This window comes from Nesoenas mayeri (assembly GCF_963082525.1).
Source record: "Nesoenas mayeri genome assembly, chromosome: 1".
NCBI lineage: Eukaryota > Metazoa > Chordata > Aves > Columbiformes > Columbidae > Nesoenas > Nesoenas mayeri.
This window is the reverse complement of record NC_137541.1, coordinates 66,934,635-66,954,627: the sequence shown is the minus strand read 5'-3', so window position 1 is coordinate 66,954,627 and position 19,993 is coordinate 66,934,635. Positions and strand designations below refer to the sequence as shown.

The window sequence follows — 19,993 nt, the reverse complement described above, 5'->3', positions numbered from 1 at the left end:
AAACACAGTGAAGGAATGTGAATGGAGAAGCAAAGATCCTCCATGGATTTCACTTGTACCCATAGAGTTTTAAAGCCAGTTTTAAGAACTTATTGACTCAAACTCATAGCACGGTTGAGGCTGGAAGGCACCTCTGGAGGTCAGATGGTCCAAGCCCCTGCTCAAGCATGGCCACCTAGAGGTGGCTGCCCAGGACCATATCCTTCTTTGCTAACTTAATATGTTGCTTTAAAAGGCCTCACTTCTGTAAGATTCCTAAAGGAATGTAATCTATTCAAGACCTTTCAGGGTAAAGTGGCTCTCCGAAGTGCATATTTCTTTCCTGTTTGCTTCTACACTCAGTGGGTTTCAGACATCACCTATAAAAAAATATTTCACCAACTACATAACACAGAAGTTCCTTAGCTCCCCTCCCCCAACTTGCACAACTTAAAATTGGACTTTTTTTAGTATTTTCATAATAACTCAATGTAGGTATTAGAGAAAAAGACTAGCTATACAATGTTTCTGGTGGTCCCTTAGTTCAATGCATGTTGAACAGATTCTGAAAGATGTATTGTGACATACTAACAGGTGATAAACTTGGGGACTGATGTGCCCTTGTTTTCTTCTCCTGTCAGGTTTACAAATTTGGCGGTCAGACCATTTGTTTACTCTGATGGAGTTTTAAAGCATATTAGCTAAATATTTCAGCTAACATTTGCAAAAGGGCATAACTTCTAGATTAGTCATGAGGACCAGATTCGTCTCTTATCTGTTCCAGTGTAAGAAGCTGCCTGGTTTGTAGAAGTGACACTTGCACTGCTGCCCTTTTCATGCCACGCTGCACTGAGTCAAAAGCCTTCTCACAGCTATCATAGAAGAAAATCTCCTTTCTGCAAGCAGATCCCAAACCTGAAAATAAGAAAAGAATTCTGCTTTAAACCTCATTAGGATGAATTTCAGCATGGAAGGTGACCCAAGTTCAGTAATGCAAATTTAGACGTAATGATCCAGGGCAAACAAGAGCCACCAAGTCTTAGCCTGTTTCCTATGGGCTCTTAAAATCTCATGTTTTCTAATAACTTGGGATCTGCTGGCTCATTATGACCGAATTTGACTGAAGAGTAAAGACTTCAAAAATGATTAATCTCTCCTACCAGCTCTGTGAAAACAGACATCCATGGTTAGCTATCTTGATATTAAATTTACAAAACAAAAGCAGCAAGAATACTAATCTTCCTTTAGAAAAAGTAATATGCAATAATTTTATGACAACAGGTGGGTTTACATCTCGTAAGAACAACATAAAACCCAAACTACAAACTGCACCACTGGGGAACCAGTTCGTTTCTGGCTCAGAATGCAGAGCAATGCCCACTGAGTCACCAGTGCTTCCAGTTTGCTGCCAAGCCCTCCCATCAAAACAACTTATAGTTCTGGGAACATCACCGTGACAGTCACTATTACAGCTGTGTGACTTAACACTAAGAAGGTCCAAATTCTTTGCTAGTATATTTCTGTGGATTTCAGGAGAGGTGAGGCAGCAGTGAATTCAGATCATATTTTGAAGTGTTGTCATGACGCCAAATATTTTTCTTTAAAAAAAAAATTGAAAAAATACTTGCTGTACCTGGCTCTGCATAACTTAATGAGAACAGATAAAAATCACATTCTCTATTAGTATGAGAATGTATGAGTATCCAGGCCACAGCATGATCTTTATAACAACAAACTGGTCGCCAGAAGAGGTTTTGGTCATGGACAGGTTAAAACCACAAAACTGTAGTGTAATTACCATGGTTACCAGAGTAAAAATAGAGCAGGAACTGAAAAAAAAAAATAAAATCAGAAATTACTATCCTTCTCATCAGCACCAATATACTGAGGACACTTGCATTGCTTACGGGGAGCCCAGTACTCTAAAACCCTGAATTATGATGTGACATTCCCAGTCACCCTCATGTTCACCATCATGTCACCAGCTCTCAGATTCCTGGAAAAGTCATTTTTGTGTTAATTGAAGGAATAAGGTTTTCATTATTAGCAAAAAAAAAAAAAATAAGGGAATAAAGTATCTTTTGAATACCTAACTTTAAATTTTAAAGTCATTAATACCTTTTTGGCAGAGTTCTGACAAAGGCTACAAAGAAGGTGGTGGAAGGGCTCTCTTAAGTCCTCTACAGTTCCCTTACACACCGGGAAGAAGATGGACAGAAGGAGCCTTCAGATCTCGATAAACCCCATGGACAGGATGACCCATGTTACTTTGTTCCTTACATTGTACTACCACCACTCCCTAGGCTCATCTAAATGGCAATCTGTGGGTCAGATGCCGCTCCTCCTGCGAAGGAGATGAAGAACGGCTGTGGAGAACCATGATGTGCCAAAGCTACCAAACGCATTATCCTGCCTTTAGGTCCAAGCTGCTGCGTGGGTGAACGCAGGATTCAGAGTCACCACCATCTCATAAACCACATCTGGAAGCAAGAGCCTACCTCTGGCAGCTTCATCAGTTGGATCACCCTGAGGGCAGTGCATTGGCAGTGCACAACACAGATAATTCTGTGTGCTAAGTGAATTGAAGGCAGAGCAACAAGGGGTCAGTGGCTTGCTTTGCACAGTTTTGCTTCTTTTCCCCTTATTAAAAACAGCGACAGTTGAAACACATTCTTAAGTGAGAGGATCTTCAGTCAAACAAGGGTCCACTGCATGGGAGCTCAATGCTGCAAGAAAAGATGCAGAAACCAGTGAGCCATTCGACAATTTCATTTTGGGAATTTCCACCACTGCCTGCACAAACAAAGCTAAAGGTTTATGACATCTGCTTGTGTTTCGATTATCTCTTTCAGGATCTCGGAAGTTCAAAACCACATTCTAGAGAAGCAACTGGCAGAAAGAAATTACTTCTAACAGCCCATCCACAGAAGAGGCCCCATTATTATTATTAATTACTCATATTGCCATAGAACCTAATTGTCCCAGCGAAGAATAGAGGCCCACTGTGTTACATTCAATACAAACAGGAGAGTAAGGGCAGGCCTTGCCCCACAGAGCTTGCTCTCTACAAGCTCCACATTAACCATTGCCAGCTCTACAAGAAGCCTGAATTAGTGTTCAACACACCCTGTGAGATTTTAGCTGGCCTGAGCTCCTGGAGAACTGTAAAAGTCATGCTTTGCAGAATTAAATTAATAATTTCCCACGTACTCTCATTATAAAGGGCATCCCACATGCTGGAGCTCAAAACAGTGAAGTGTGTCATTTAACTTTTCCCCTTGCAGCAGGAGGAACAAGGGGTGCTTTGTGGGGTGAAGCGACCCAGAGGCGGTGGGCGAGGAGGGACGAGATGCATTCTCCACAGGGAGAGGCGGCTGGAATTTGGTTTCCTCCCCGCACAGAACAACTAGATGTGGGGAAAGAGCAAAGAAAAATGAAGCATTTCAAGCAGCTGTAGGGATTAGTAAATGCTGATGTGAAAATCTCAGTCACAACAGAGTCATGATTCGGAAAGGGCTAAGTGGGAAGGAGTAGGAAGGTTCTTAGGGACATGATTTAGTGCTAGAGTTAGGTTAATGGTTGGACTCAATAATCCTGAGGGTCTCTTCCAAATGAAATGATTCTAAATATTGGGATGGCAGCCTGGAACAGTCGGCTTCCAGAGGGCAAGAGGGCAGAGCAGAAAGGACAGCCAGGGGTGAGAAATGTGCTCTGGGATCACAGGTACTTTCCATGTGCTCATGGATAACCAAAGTACACGAGAGAGGGATCACAAAAGGACGGCAAGGCGAAGGGGACAGAGGTGCAGGCAGGGAGCTACTGATGGTCTCTAATGACAAGGGCTTCAGCTCTGAAACACTGCCAACTAGTGAATTAAGAAACCAAAGAGGTGTCCATAAGATTTTCACCCTCATCTTCTTTCAGTTTTGATTGTGTTACAGTAGCAAAACAACCAGCAAAACCATTCCTATATGGCCTTACTAGTCACACTGGCACCAGTGGGAGCTACTACCAGTGCACACACTGGTCAGTGAGTACAGGGCAGTTGATTGCTTGGGCTTTCTGGGTGACCAGCTTTTTAAAATTGAAGGATTTTTGGAAGATGAATGATTCAACTAGAGGAAAAATGTGATTTTCCTTTGTGATTTAGCCACAGATTTCCTAGGAAACTATGGCTGAACAACCCGTCCCTCCACAGCTCTTAGGCCTCCATTACTCATCTGTAAATTCCTCTTATTATTCCTTAACAACAAATGCCTGACAAGGTTGTCTATTTCCACTTGGAAATATCTAAGCTTTTATTTATATGCCTAAAACTCATTGTGCCAGGCATCACAGAATCCCCAAGTACTACTGTCATGCAATAAATAGCAATCTATCCCGCCCTGCTGAGATTTAGTGGGCAAAACAGCAGCTCATGAGAAGAAGCAATATTTGATTTTTTCAGAATGTGTCCACTTCAGCAGTCTGTTCTTTCACAGGGTAACAAAGAACTAGACCTGTTTGCTAACAAAATTACTTTTTAATAACTGCAAACCATTTTATGCTGATGCATGTTTTCATTACTACTATATTCATGTGACACCTGTCAGACACATACAATCAGTGATCACTCCAGTGAGTTTTATTTCACTGTAGGCTCTTGCCGCTGAAGATCCCAACCAATGTCGATGACCTTCGAGGCTGGATGCATCACCCATCCCTCTGGCAGCAGCCAAGGTCATGCTGTCTCACTCCCTCCAGCTTTTTCCCCACATCCATCCCGTGCTCTGGTAGGTGTTTGACCATTCATAATGCTCTCACTTGCAAAGCTGTAATTCCTTTGTCCACAAGCAGATCAAAGCATTGGACTGCAACTTCCTAAAAATATTGCTTATCAGATTTTTGGACTCCTTTTCAAGCAGTAGATTACTTTCTGCTAAAAAAAAATAAAGTGATAAAACACTTGAAACAGAGGCCTCTCACTCATAACCTGAGAGTTTTCTTTAGGGAACAGCTGAGCTGAGGAATCCGGCAGGATAAGAGTCTCTCCCATAGGGTTCGGGGGCAGAATTCAGGTTCCCATTTTCCACACTCACTCCTTCAGAGTGGAATAATTAACAACAGGATCCTTGGGTAACAGCAAGAGAGCAGTGATTGTCGGTACACAGCCCAGCTTCAGCTGTGGGTGCCTAACTCCAGTTCTTACTGGTAAAGAAACCAGGGCCTCCATTTCAAGAAGAATCTTGCAAATAAGGGACCTCCACAGAAAAAAGAAAAAGTATACACAGCATGGTCCTTAATTGCAAGTCTTCCTGTTACACACAGGGAAAAATATTACTTTTACCCAAACAAGGTTTATATACCCTTTTTATTTTCTTCCTATCATCCTAATCTGCTACAAAAGTAAATTCAACAGCCATAAAACACAGACGTGCCTCTGAATGTCTCTAACCTCAGCCCAAAGAACAGTGAGTAAAGTACTTCAAAAACACCAAGTCCCAAAGCTATACTCAAGGCATCGCTGCATTTTCTGTTCTCTAAGAAGTTTCTCTCCATAAGCAAGAAGACAGAAAATATTTGAAATCACAAATCATGAAACAGTATTAAGTAGATTACATAAAAAATGTTTAAAACTTGGAGCCTAAATGTGTATCCCAAAATCTACATACAGTCACTCAGACCAGTGTGATCTGTAACTTCAAAGTATGTGGGCAAAAAGAAGTCATATAGATTTCATAGAATCATTTCAGTTGGAAGAGACCCTCAAGATTGTCAGGTCCAACTATAACCTAACTCTAGCACTAAACCAAGTCCCTAAGAACCTCGTCTAAACGCCTTTTAAACCCCTCCAGGGATGGTGACTCCACCACTTCCCTGGGCAGCCTGTTCCAATGCCTGACAACTCTTTCCATGAAGAATTTTTTCCTAATATCCAATCTAAACCTCCCCTGGTTCAACTTAAGGCCATTTCCTCTTGTCCTACCACTTGCTACTTGGGAGAAGAGACCAACACCCTCCACGCTACAATCTCCTTTCAGGTAGCTGCAGACAGGGATAAGGTCTCCCCTCAGCCTCCTTTTCTCCAGGCTAAACAGCCCCAGTTCCTTCAACTGCTCCTCATTAGACTTGTTTTTCAATACAAAGTTGCTTGGCCCGCTTAATAAAGCAAATTCAATGTTTTCCATTATAACTAAAATACAGACTTCAGAGTCCAAACTTCCAGGTATCTAAATCTGATAATCCAGTTCTGTCACTTTAATATGGATTTTATTTTAGGAATAGTAAGCATCTAAGAATATATAGCACCATTGTAACTTCAAATTCAGCACATCTGGAAAAAAAGGTTATCACTAAACTGCATTGTTCCAGATTTGCTCCTATTTTTACACAGCTGAGCTTACAGCATGCTAAGGGAAAGTTCTGTTATTATCAGATGGCAACCCATCACCCCTTAACTGGCAGAAAAAATAAAAAACTTACCTAATGCCCAAAGTACTGCACTCCTGACATACATCATGTGCCTCTATCTCCCATATTTGTATACATAATTATATGCCATCTAACTACTGTTCCTCTTTATGTAGTTATATATCATATACTTATTTCACAGAGGAATCCTTGTTACCATATCCTTACATTTTACTTCAAAATTTGCCACCAAGGAGCCAGATTTATGACTGAGATTTTATGGATTAGTAATTGATCTAGTGCACATTTTTAGCTTACTGCAGATGGAAGGTACATGTCAGCTGAAAAATCTTTCATCAGGTTTCTGCTGGGTTTTATGTTTGGTTTTGTTTTTCTTTCTTTGCCCTTACACATTTGGAACTAACCAAGCGCATGCACATGATCAGTTACTGGAGCACAGCTGCGTTATGACAATTCATTAAGCTGCAAGAATAAGATCACATATCTCCGACCCAGTAATTATAGCTATGCCAGTTCTCCCCTCTTTGGTGGGAAGAAATTTGAATTCTCAGTTTATCGTTTACATCCTGATGATAGCACTGTTTGCCAGAAGGTGGTGGGCACAGACTCAACAATTAAATCATTGTCCTGTTTTACCTTTGACTTACCCATGTAGCCAGGGCTTCAACATTGGTCTTCAATCATACCTGCTATAAACGACCCTGAGGCACAATCCTACACACATTGTTATAGATAGCATTCTTCAAGGAGATGCTTAAATAAAGCCTTTCCTAACTGTTTGTAGGTGGGAATCACACACAGTTATCAAAGAAAGCAAGAAATTGATATAAATATTCCCCTCAACTAAACTCGGATGAGCTCTGCGTGTTTGCCATTGCTGTGCAGACCAGAACAGAATTGTCCAGAACAGCACAATCTTTTCATGCTTTGCAAAAACCTTGTGAGGTATTCAGGGTATAAGAAAAGCTTTTCCTATCCACCTAAAAAGGCCCCAACTTGTCTTTATTAAAACTATGAATTGTACAAACTACAAGCTGTTGAAAGCACATTTCTAATAAGAGAAATCACAGGTTTGAGTTGAACAATTAGCTGTTAAGTATCTTGGGCTAGCCATCGAATTGAGAACCAGAGGCTACGGCTACACAGAGAGTTTAACCCAACTGTGAACTCCCCATGTAACCCTGTAACAAACGTTCTAGTTCTCTTAAAACTCAAATGCCAAAAGGCTGAGAGCTCTGCCTTGATGGTAATATGGTGCCAGGATTCAGCGCAATTTGGCCTCCTGCATCTTGCCTTTTGGATGTGAGCAGACAAGAGATTCCAGTCCTGAGCAAGACTAAATCCAAATCATGCTGTGTTCATGTTTGGCCAACAGCCAAGCTTTTATAAATGGAGTGTTTCACTATGCTACCTGTTCCCTTTGCCTGACCCAAATTCCTATCTTTGCTCTTAGAAGCTTGCTGACCCTTTTCCATCTTCCTATCTCAGCTTTACAACTACTAGAAGCTGGTTCTCCTCTTCTAAGTATCCAAACCAGAAGTTAAAACTGCTACTGTTCGCAATTTCCAGCGTCCTTTTGTGCGTGTAGCCAGTGAGGACAAACAGCCCTCCATGGTTCATTTTCAGTACCCTGACATTTAAATCCATCCGGAATGACTGGAGAAACCAAGGAAAAGCTGTTGGATGCAGATAAACCCCCCAGAGCGCATACTGAATGCATGGCATTGCTTCTGCTAACCCTGTGTCATCTGTGGGCTCTGAGAGGTCACAACATTAAAAACAAACAAACACAGACAAAAAAAGAACAGGAAGGAAAGAGGAAGTTTATATAATTCAGTTTAAATCTCCCTGGAAGCTGATTGATTGAAGTGAAAGTGACTAACTCTGGTAACTGAGGACTTCTTTTATGCTTCTTGCTTAAGCACAGTGTTGTAAATATTACTGCTAGCACTGGGAAACTCCTTGCTGTGTAGATGGGTTTAACACAGCTGTGCAGCGCAGAGGCAAATGAGGTGTGAGGAGAGAGGGTGATGGAGAGGACACATCCATGTGGGTAACGGGCCCCTCTCCCAGCACTGACCGCAAGGACTGAGAACACTATCTAACCTCACTGGGCATCAATTTCCCTGTCTGAGGTTAAATAAATAAACAAGCTCAGAAACCAAACAATATTTTTTCAAAAAAAGTTTTGAATTTTGCAAAACCTTATGGAAAAGTGTCTTCTTCCTGTGCATACACTCAGTCAACCTGATTTTAAAGCTGCCTTAAATGTTGTCTTTCCAAGGGTGATTTTAATGGTGAGGATGCCACAAAGCAGAGCTGACAAATCCTCTGCTGTTTCATTTTCAGCCTGTGTTAAAACAATATTTCTAAGTATGTCTGGGGTTCCCTCATGTCATTGCAGTGTCTGAGCAGAGCACAAAAGGTCTAGTCTGCCATGAATGGCCAGATTTCTTACGCTCACGCAATGACAAAAAGGGTCTTTAATATAAAAAAATCAGCTCATATCTTACAGAGTAGCAAATCAACACTAATGAAGACTGAAAAAAAAAAAAAAGAAGATTAAAAGTACATAAACCGTCATGGACAGGAGACAAATGCTGTACAAGAATGAGAAGCAGAAAATGACATGCTGCAGACAAAGAGGGAGGAACCACAAGAGAGATGCAGAAAATGAGAGCAGACCAATTTCAGTCTTAGTTGAAAGCCTCGTGGTGTTAATAGTTTTCATAGGTCTATCCCAGACCCACAGATTTAGGCCAGTGGCCTGCTCCTTTTAACTAATAAGTTAATTAAACTTCGATAGTGAAAGACATACAGAAAAACAAATATGATAGTCCCAAAATTATGTTTAATACTACCCACCGCAGAGTTCCCATTAAAGCACTAATCTGCAATCTAGCTTAATTTCTTCCTGCTTACTTCAGCTTCGGGCACCTGCCCTCATTGAGATGCATTTTTCACCTTCTGACTAGTACTAACTACTTCCATCTGTAGCTGGTCTGTACTCTTGGGCTGCTTTCACAGCACAGTATGAAAAATTGCTGTTTTCTCCTCATAATCATCTGCTGCTAGTGAAGCAATGGGTAAAGGGACAAAGGGCACATTCATGTCTCTACATGCCATATTAATTCCTCCAAATGAGGAAAATACCCTCTTCTCCTTCCCTATAAAAGAGAGTGTTGATGAGTTCACGAGGAAATGAGGAAAGAAGACTATAGAAGTCGTGCCACAAATCTATGACAGTTCAGCAGAAATGAATGCATGCTTTTCAGTCTCTGCCATTATAAATTAAAATACTCCCAAAGAAAAAAAAATGTATGGTACAGAATTGTATTGAATTAAACACTACTCACCCTCCCCCGTGCAGGTATCAAACAAATACAGAAGGGAAATCTATAGCAAAGGCAACTGCAGCAAAGCCCTACAATGTAGTAGAGCCATGGGGGATACAGAAACAAGCTGTGAATTTGATTTTATTCCAATTGTCCATATGCAAAAACATAAGAGAAAATGAGGTGCTGAAGAATAAATATAACCAAGCTCATCTGAATAAAAATGAGAGGTTGTTCAAGAAGAAAGCTCTTTTTCTAGAAGCCCTCAAAACAGCCAGAAAAATATATGTCCTTGCATGTATTTTCCTCCAACTGTCAACTGCATAAGGTATATAAAAGTTGCCCAGGTGCAAATTTAGTCTATACATCTGACTTTGAGAATGCTCTTCACTTTACCATGATAAATGTTCACAAATTACTGTTTTATGCCAAATCTTATTTTCTCCACTATTGTTTTGCCCCTAGTTGCAGTTTCAGTAAAGCCAGGTGTTCAATCTGACTGCTGTTGTGCATACAGACTCCATGCACACCCCTTAGGAAGAAAATCCACAGTGCAGTACAGAAGGGGCGGAAAAATATTTCACCTAAAGGAAAGTGAAAAGATGGTAGCAAATTATTTTTTTAATCCATTACAAAAGGCCTAATTCCAAACAGATGTGGACTTTTATATTAAAATCTCTTCAGTGAGACCTAATTTTATATTAGACAGGAAGTACTTCACAATAATAATGCCTGATTTACCCATTAAAACTTCAATCAGTCATTTTAAATTGGGTACTAACCCAATATTTTCTAGAAAAGCTACAAAAATTAACTTCTGTGTGACATAAAATCCAGTTGCAACCTCCCGTTATCTCAGAGCAGTTCAGCCCGGATGACTGATTCAATCAAAATCCCTCAGATTAGAGAGGGATTTCTCAGATTTCTTAGATGAAAGATTGAAAGTAAGAAAATAATTTAACTGTGGGGAGAAAACAAATAGATCTCTAGTTAGATTTATTTTAGAAGTGCATGAACCCCAAGTATCTAGAACTGACTGTCATTGTTAAAGGGTTGTTTATTGTAGGAAGACTAAAATCCCATGTTTATCTGTACTGCCTTGTAAGGATGCAACACAATTACTGAGAGCAACTGGCAATACAGGTCCCTGGGGAGAAAAAAAAAAAGGTTCATCTACATTTTTCTTTGTATGCTGCCAAAGCTCCAACAATAGCCCTAATTTCCCCTAAGATGATTTCAGCTGCTTATGTTTTCTGTAGGCTAATGCACAGGATTCATTTCCTCTTAGAGGAAGCAATCCTGCCATAATTTGATGAGCATCTCTTACCATCAGTACCTGTTTAAGCAATTCATCCCATCCCCCTCTTTCCTCCACATATATCCTCACACTGAATTTTGGCAATACAGGTAAAACAGTTTAGGAGAATGTATTGTGAACCAAATCGTGTAACCAATCTGGGTTACAGATCGCATCCACCCCCTCCTTGGTTATTTTTAACTGAGGTCAGTTATCCTACCCTGGTGTGACAGTATATATAAAGGGTTGCAAAACTGAGAGCAAGAACAAGGGCAGAGATGACAAAGGGAGATGTGGGGTTGTCTTGCTGAGAGAAGAGCACATCAAACTACACCTGTAGTAATCCCAGTGCAGTCTTAATGACAAGCAAGAGGAAATTAAATTCAAGTAAGAAGTGAGACTATGGCTCTGCTAATGGTCAGTGTTTCGAGGCAGCATGCTGTTGTGTATTGGATAACTCACAGCAAGCTGCTACTGGAATTTAACTGGGCAGAGTGGGCACCCTCAGAGACCTTCCATTGTTCAAGGTCCCCTGCTGTCTCTCTCTTTCTGTAGTCCAACTTCCTGCTCGCAGAAGAGTCAGCTCTGAGCTCAGAGCGAGTTCCTTAGGTTTGTACCCAGTTGGGGCTTGAAAACCAGCATGGAAGGACGTGGCAGAACCTCTCTGGTCAGCCTGTGGCATCGCCTGTCCTCACAGGGAAGCAGTTCTTAAATCTAGTCTGAACCCCTCTAGTTTCAATTTATGCCAGTTGTCTCATGTCCTCCCACCATCCACCACTGTGAAGAGCCTGGCTCTGTCATCTCAATAACCTCCTTGTAGATATGAGCAGGCTGCTGCTGGAACCCCACAGCTACCTCTTTTCCAGGCTCAGTGAGCCCAGCTCCCACAGTTCTTGCTCTTCACAAGGCAAGTGCTTCAGCTCTTGACCATCTCAGAGGTCCTCTGCTGAACTTGGTCCAGTTTATCCATGTCTTTCTTGTACTGGGTGAGCCCAAAACTAGATGTCATTTTCTAGATGGAGTCCAACAAGTGCCAATTTGAAAGTGACAATCACTTCTCTCAACCTACCAGCTATGCTTCTGCTAATAACAGTCTGGGATGCTGTTATCCTTTTCAACATCAGGGCACACTGCTGGCCCACGTTCAGCTCAGTGTCCTCTAGGACAGGAGTGTCAGACTCATTTTCACTGGGGCCACATCAGCCTCGCGGTTGCCATCGAAGGGCCGAATGTAATTCTAGGACGGTAGAAATGTAACTAACTACTCCTACATTTCTACGGTCCTAAAATTACATTCAGCTCTTTGAAGGCAACCGCGAGGCTGATGTGGCCCCCAGTGAACATGAGTTTGATGCCCCTGCTCTAGGATACCCACATCCTCTTCCACAGACCCACTCCTCAGCCAGTCAGTCCCCAGCAACAGCCGTTCCTTGTAAGCATACCTCCCAAAATGTACTGCTTAGAGCATCTTCAGCCTCCTTTTGCTGCAGACCTATGCTTATAAGTAAGGTGTAGAGTGATGAATGCCACTTAGGGCTGTTCTGGAACCCACTGCTGTGCAAGCCCCTGCATAATAGCTTGATCACTGATGTTCTTATATTCACTTGCACATGCTCCTTTCTGCATGTAACGGCTTCACATACTGCTCTGCTCTCTTCTCCTAACCAAGACAGCTGTGAAAGTGAACTTGGTAAAAACTCTTCTGTTAGCAGCATATGCCTTAGAGACAGAGGTTGTGTTGGCTGGGCTCTGGAGGAGATAACCCTGAAGAAAGTGTCTGAGTACTGTCCCTCCAGCTCACCCACCATTGCCCTGTCCTCACCTTTGAGCTGGGTGCTGGGCACTGCAGCCTTTCTGACTGACACATGAACACACACCAAGGACAAAGTGTTGAGAGCAGGATGAGATGGTGAAAATGTTCAGCCTCATCCAGCACAGGCCCACAGATGCTGTCACTGGAAGGAGGTGTAAAGATATACTGAGATGGCATCAGTTCACAGCTTTATAGTTATGTATTTGGGACACATTCATCTTTGGGAAAAATTCAGAACATTTCGTTGGGATTTATGAGCAGCTTCACACTTTTCTAAGCATCCTGTGATGCAGGCAGTTGAGTAGAGTAACCCACATTTAACAGGGCTGCATTTGGGATGGGGAGTCTCCCCCTCTTCTGTCTTTTTTGGGTCCAGAGAAGTCCTAGAAACTGTACACTTCAAAGATGGAAGAGGCAGAGGTGACATCAGCAGCAGGCGGGCAAGAGGCTTTGGAGAACAGTGGAGGATCTAGAGGGGTAGCACCATGCCAGAAGAGAGGGGAGATGGAACTCAAGTCCCCTGCATTATAGTGCAGGGGAAAATAGAACAGGAAAGATGCTGCCAGAGAGAGCTTCAGGTCTATTCCCCAAAAACCCTTTTCAGTCACAGACCAACAACCGTTCGTGGAAGCCTTATTACTAAACTGACTAAGCACTTCATAATCATTGATAGAACATCTCCATGAGGTAAACAAGAATTTTCAACCTGCCAAGGATAGGCCTGCTCACCAATAGCCTGGTTTCAATAATTTACCAAGGATAATTTGGCTTCAAGTAACACAAACACCAAATTACATCTTCAAGATGGAAATCAAATAGTCAGCTCTAGCCCAGGGGAGGAGTTTGTCTCAACAGAATGAAATACATAAAAGCCAAGAAGCCAAGTAAGACGTTGCCTAAGTCAGTCAGAGAGGGAGTCAAGGAGAGAGACTTGAGGTTCTACTCAGCTGTTACATTCATTATTTGATTCCCAAAGAGAAATCTCCACACAGGAATTGCCAGGCCTGAATGTCTTGCAGAGCTGGATATCAGAGCTGCCTTCCATCCCCATTTTATCACGACTCAGTATGACTGATAGTTCTCCCCTTTAAAAATATTACAGGCCACGAGTGCACAATAGCTAATCACAGATCATTAAAGGGTTGAGGTTGGAAGGGACCTCTTGGGACTGCCTCATCCAGCCCTCCCTGCTCAAGCAGGGACAGCTATAGCAGGTAGCTCAAGCAAGAAGATCAATATGAAGCCATTTTATACTTCATAAAAAGAATGAAAACTAACAACAAGCATTATCCTTGTAGGAAATGCATTGTGAACGTGTAAGACCACAAATACTAAAACCACTGGAAAATGACTTCCATAATATATGCTGGTCACTAAACTTCTACAGCAAGAAAATGCAAACAGGCTCCCTTCAATTCCATGACTAATAGCAATGAGTCGTATTCGCTGCATTGTCATGGACTGCAGGTTAAAAAGCACATCTTCCAAAGTAACTTCCTGAACAGGGGATTTAAAACTATAGGGTTTCTACCACAGGGCCAAAATTCCACTAAGTTTGAGATGTAACTAAGGCACACAAACATCATTTACAGACTGGGGAAAAGAAAAAAAAATATTTAAAAATATTAATGTTTTGTTTAACACTATAATCTTGTCTAGCATCAGGACCACAAGTACTTCACCCCATACCACTGAAAGCTGTTAAAGTCAACACAATAGAGTATACCTTTGCACATTCCTGACATTCAGTTCATTTCTGAAAACATAAGATTGGTAGCTAGTAGATGTCTTGAATGTTCCCTGGACAGCTTAAGTGTGTAATAACTGCTCTAATTGGGAAGAAACCAGGACACTGATTAAAACTTCAACGTTTTTGTAATGTAAATCAATCTCATGGCCAAAAAACATCTAAATCTTAGGCTAAAGCAGAGACCTCTGAATACAGGACAAGAAACATCAGATCTTACCAAAATAATTCATATTGCATGGTGGATAGCATATATCCTGTATATAAATATTAATATTTAATGTAATGTATTGCAATTTGCTTTTACTTCAACAACCTATAATGGCTTTACTTTCCCACCTCACTCTCCAGCAATGGAAATTATCATATAACTGAAGCTCTGTATTGCAATCTATATAGAAAAGGCCCTGCTGAAGTTCACTAGAGTTTTGAATTGCTAAGGAGCATGGGAGAAGACTTCAGATCCTTGACTGCTAAGCCATGACTGAGTAAAGACGGACAGCTCTGTTTGCTGAGCAACAAAATACAAAGAGCTCCTAACAACAGAACACAGGAATTTAATAATGAAACAATTAAAAAAAGAAGACTTGCCTTAATAAAATGAAACCCCCATAATTAAAACCGTTCAGTGAAGGTCTGCAGGAGAGGTAAAAGTCCTAAGCATAATCCTGCCCACACTCTTGCACCTACGATTCCTCATGAATGGATAAACTATTTGTTTCGGCACAAACCTGAGGCCTAATTTCTATACCCAAATATGACCTGGGAGAGGCTGCAGATGTAGTGAGGGAAGAGCAGAAGCACAGATCTTCACTGACACAGTGGGAGTCTTCCAGGCTCCCATTAGTCAGTCATGGTGTTTTGATGTTCCGCCATGCAGACCACACCAGGCCATCATCCAAGACATCCTCTGCAGGTCCTGCTGGAGATGACACACAAGGACTCTCCTCCACACATTTTGGAGGGAGCCTTAAAAAAAAAAGCTGTCTTTGGACTTCTGCCACTTTGGGAGCTTTCAGGCAGAACCCTACAGCCCCAAATCTATATTCCCGAGTCTCCACAAGACACTTTGCTCGAACTACCAGAATTCTGCCTTGCCAATGTTAACAGAGGTGCCACTTGCTTGTGTCTCACAGTTACAAGTCCAATCAGCATTCAGGGAACAGCCATAATGGAGGTGATAACAGAGAAGCTTAGAAAATAGATAACAGTGACAGGAAGGGATATGAGCAAATTCTTCTTTGCAGGGCTTGATATGCTATAAGAATCAGTCTGTTAGAAGCAAGAAAAAAATCTGAACTGGAAACTGGAGAGGCTCCAGTCTTGCTCGTCATCAGGCAAGCTACAGGATTTATCCTCTTCATGGATGGCCTCAGTGTCCATGCTGTGGTTGGCACAGCATGAAGGCATGGCCCCATGGGAGACATTCTGGGCTGCAGAGCATGCAGTCCCACTGACTTCAAAGGGAGGTAAACGGGAACGGAACTTGTGCTCATCTTTGATCTCAGTTAATCATGTTAACTAATCTTCTAGTTTAATAATTTCAACTCAGTTCCTTGCGCTATCCCTTCTATCTGTGGCCATGTGCACCCATGTGTCACCCTGGTTTCTGATCATCTTTAGTACATTATTGTGATAGGATAACAGCTAGCTATAGCTCTGTTTATCGCTTTCTTCCCACCCCAGCCCTCAGAAATTGCATTGTACTTTTTCCCCATAATTACTGCCAGTTCATTTCAAAGAGTGCCGCCTTCGAGCCAGTGCAAATTCTGTATCTCTATTCCGCAACCTGTGATTACTGCTTTCAAAGTCCTGAGCCTACTGCATAGGCTCAGCAGGGGTGGGGAGGCAAGAGATCAAGTTTAAGGAGATCAATAGGTTTTTCTGAACAAAACAGCTTCATTCTTCTTATTGAAAATATAATTTTTTCAGTTCCTCTGGACACTTAACCAAGACTGTAGCATAACTCATTCACCTGCAAGTAAAATTAAACCTTTATTTTATTGAAAACACTTCTAAAAGTGCATAATTTAGTTTTCTAAAGAATGAATTCGTACATAATCTAAGTTTTTTAAGTGGCTTCCCTTGATATGGAATATGTTCATGATTTCTAACTTAATAGAATTTCTGCACATTATATATAGCAATATATTTTTGTAGAACAAAAAGATACATTTTAAATTTGGGAGAATATCTGTTTGATGCTTTATCTTCTCTTTTCAAAATATGTGATTAGTTACATTCTAAGACAACATAAAAATACCATAAAATGTAGAAACACAAGTGCTGCATATGTGTGTACACACAGCCCTTCTGTAGCTCCCATATATGTGCACTGTATCAATCTCAAGTTACTTCCCTTAATCATGAACATGGGAAGAGTGATGATGTTTCAGAGTCATGTTTAGCAAAGCTGAAAGATAAGGTGCAGCATTCCCCTACTTTATACTTTGGATATTACAAAAACACATTTGAAAGATAAACCAAGACCACCCGTCCAAGCAAATATTTTATCCTTTCAGCATGACGCAGAAGTTTAATTTCCACTGATGGGGGGGGTGATCTCAAGACTGTTGTACGGCTACTTCACCCCCCTTAATGGCAGCAATTCCCCTGACTGGCAGAATAGAGCAGGTCTATAAATAACTTCCAAAGGAATTGTCTCTCTCCTCACGCACTGCAGACAACTGTTTACATAGATCCCGGGTCCTTTCATACTAGGTTTACTCAGTTCTTATCCTACGGGCTGTTTAATGTCCTCTTTCTAAAAAAAGCCTTGGCCGATGCAGGTATGACAGGAGGCACTCTCCAGTGCTGCAAATCCCTGTTACCAGAAGTTGTGGCTCCCGGCGGCCGGGGCAGGAGCGCGGCCCCGGCTCCAGGGAAATTTCCCATGGCAGAGGGGTCGCAATCTTGTGAAATGCGTCTTTAGGCTCCACAGTCCCGGCCGATTCTTCGCTCCCGGGAAATCCCTCCTCCCCACCCCACGAATCCCCGCAGCCACTCCAGGGCCCGGGCATCTCTGCTCGCCCACCTGCAGGGGGCTGGTCCGGGGCTCCAGGTAGCGACACGAGTGGGGCAGCCCCGCACCTTCTCGCACCCGGCGGGGCTGCGCACCCCTGCACGGAGCGGGGCGGCGGGGAGACACAAAAGCCTATGCTCGCTCACCTCCTTCAGCTGCTCCAGCTCCTGCTTGAGGCCGTCATACTCCGCCTCCAGCTCGTCATACTGCTGCTTGAGGGTGAGCTTCTCCTCCAGCACCACCAGCCCATACTCCGCCGCCTGGATCTTTTCGTGGGTCGTCTCGGAAAGCTCCCGGGTCAGCCGCTCGATTTCGCTCTTGTAATGGTCCGCACCCTGCAGCACCTCCTCCGCAGCCATAGCCCCGCCGGCACTGCCGCGCCGCCGCGCCGCCGAGGCAGCCAGGGGGCGGGCGCGGCCGAGGGGCGGCACCGGCACCGGCACCGGCACCGCCGGCCTGGGGATGGGGATGGGGATGGGGATAGGGATGGGGATGGGGGCCGGAGCCGCCTGCGGCAGCCGCCACCGAGCGCGGAGGCGGGCAGCTCCGGCGCAGCCGCGGCACCCACCCCCTCCTCGGACTCCCGGGAGACGGCGAGGCCCTGCTCGCCTCCCCCGGCCCTGCGGCGGCCCCGGCTGCCGGCGGCGGGGGCGCCTGGGCCGGGCGGGCGAGCCCCCGCTGCCCGGGGAGGTAGCGGCGGCGCGCTGGAGGCCGCGGCGGCGAGTGGGTCGGCCGGGAGCGCGCCTTGGTGCGGCGGCTCACAGGGAGATGCTGCTGCTGGCGCCCGCCTCTTCCCGGGGAGCCGGCACCTCCGCCTCCCCTCCACACGGTCCCTCCCCTGCGCTCTTTAAGATGACAACAGCGTCCTCAGGTTTTGGCATTCGCCGCCAGGGAAGAGGAGAAGCAGCACCAAAGCGCGGGGGCACGGTTAGAGGCACCTGGGGCGGTGGATCCAGTCGGAGCCCGGCGCACCTCAAACCGGGGTGTCACCGTGTGCTCCGTGCTGCCTGTGCGGGGCTGCTTCTGAAACATCCCCCGGCCCCCCCCTCTGCGCTCCTGGCAGCGGAGCAGGGGCTGGCCAGCCAGCCGTGGTGCAATATTAGGGCCTCTCGGTTTTTCTCAGCATATTGCAGCTATGGGCACATCAGCGGCGGGGCTGGTAAAACAGAAAGGGAGATGAGACCACATCTGGAATATTGTGTCCAGTTCTGGGCCCCTCAATTCCAGAAGGACAGGGAACTGCAGGAGAGAGTCCAGCACAGAGCCACGAAGATGATGGAGTGGAGCATCTCCCTTATGAGGAAAGGCTGAGGGAGCTGGGTCTCTTTAGCTTGGAGGAGACTGAGGGGTGACCTTATTAATGTTTATAAATATGCAAAGGATGAGTGTCACGAAGATGGAGCCAGGCTCTTCTCGGTGACAACCATTGATAAGAAAAGAAGCAATGGGTATAAACTGGAACACAGGAGGTTCCATTTAAATTTGAGAAGAAACTTCATCGTGAGGGTGACGAAGCACTGGAACAGGCTGCCCAGGGGGGTTGTGGAGTCTCCTTCTCTGGAGACATTCAAAATCCATCTGGACACATTCCTTTGTAACCTCATCTAGGTGTTCCTGCTCTGGCAGGGGGAATTGGACTAGATGATCTTTCGAGGTCCCTTCCAATCCCTAATATTCTGTGATTCTGTGATGCAGTGCAGTAAACTGTGGGAGCAGGAGGGCAGCATCAAGTATTCCCCTAGTATTTCAGGAAACTGGGAAGGAAGAGCCTCCCACTCCCTTCCCCATGGGAATGGGCAAGGAAACCTGGACATGAAACAGCAGCAGGATCAGGGCACTGAGCAGAGGCCACGCTTCCATGACTGTTAGTGCAAGATCTCTGCACTACTGGTTAGACAGCAGGACAAAAGTGATTCAGACCAGATGCAGTCACACCATTGTTTCTCTGTCAAATTAACCAGAGGACCTGATGCATAGATTATGTCAGTTTTATGCTGGCTGCAGAAAGACAGATGCTACTTGTCCAGCATAAAATTAGAGTGGTGCAGACAGACAGTAACTGATCTCATATAAAGCCTGCCAGTAAAAAGTTAACACACTGGATTAGGGGCATTTTACGTATTTGAACTGGAAGAGCAAGTTCATCCTGGATCGATATCATAATGTCCCACGTAACAGCCTTTTTGTTTGATACTACAAGTCTTAAACTCAAATGTACTGTTTCTTCAAACTATGGCCTGCAAACAGAGACCTGATCTTATTGATATCGATCACGTTTCACTGTAAGTACTAGCAGGACTGGGTTTTCACGCTTTACAAACATCTCTCTTTTCTTTCTAAAATACTAGCAATACTACATTTTTGAAATTCAACAACTGAGGTTCAATTC

At 43.7% G+C, this 19,993-nt stretch overlaps 1 protein-coding gene across 9 annotated transcripts in view; it reads right to left on the bottom strand.

The window, feature by feature from the left end:
* Positions 1 to 17,963, bottom strand: part of BICD1 (BICD cargo adaptor 1) — a gene marked incomplete at both ends in the record, with an annotated part of 176,428 nt that extends 158,465 nt beyond the window's left edge. For all 9 annotated transcript variants that reach the window (XM_080342400.1, XM_080342401.1, XM_080342403.1 and 6 more), the window contains one exon: positions 17,751 to 17,963. In XM_080342400.1, coding sequence (XP_080198526.1) covers positions 17,751 to 17,963 — 213 coding nt within the window. The remainder of the gene's footprint in view (positions 1 to 17,750) is intronic.
* Positions 17,964 to 19,993: the final 2,030 nt, after the last annotated feature.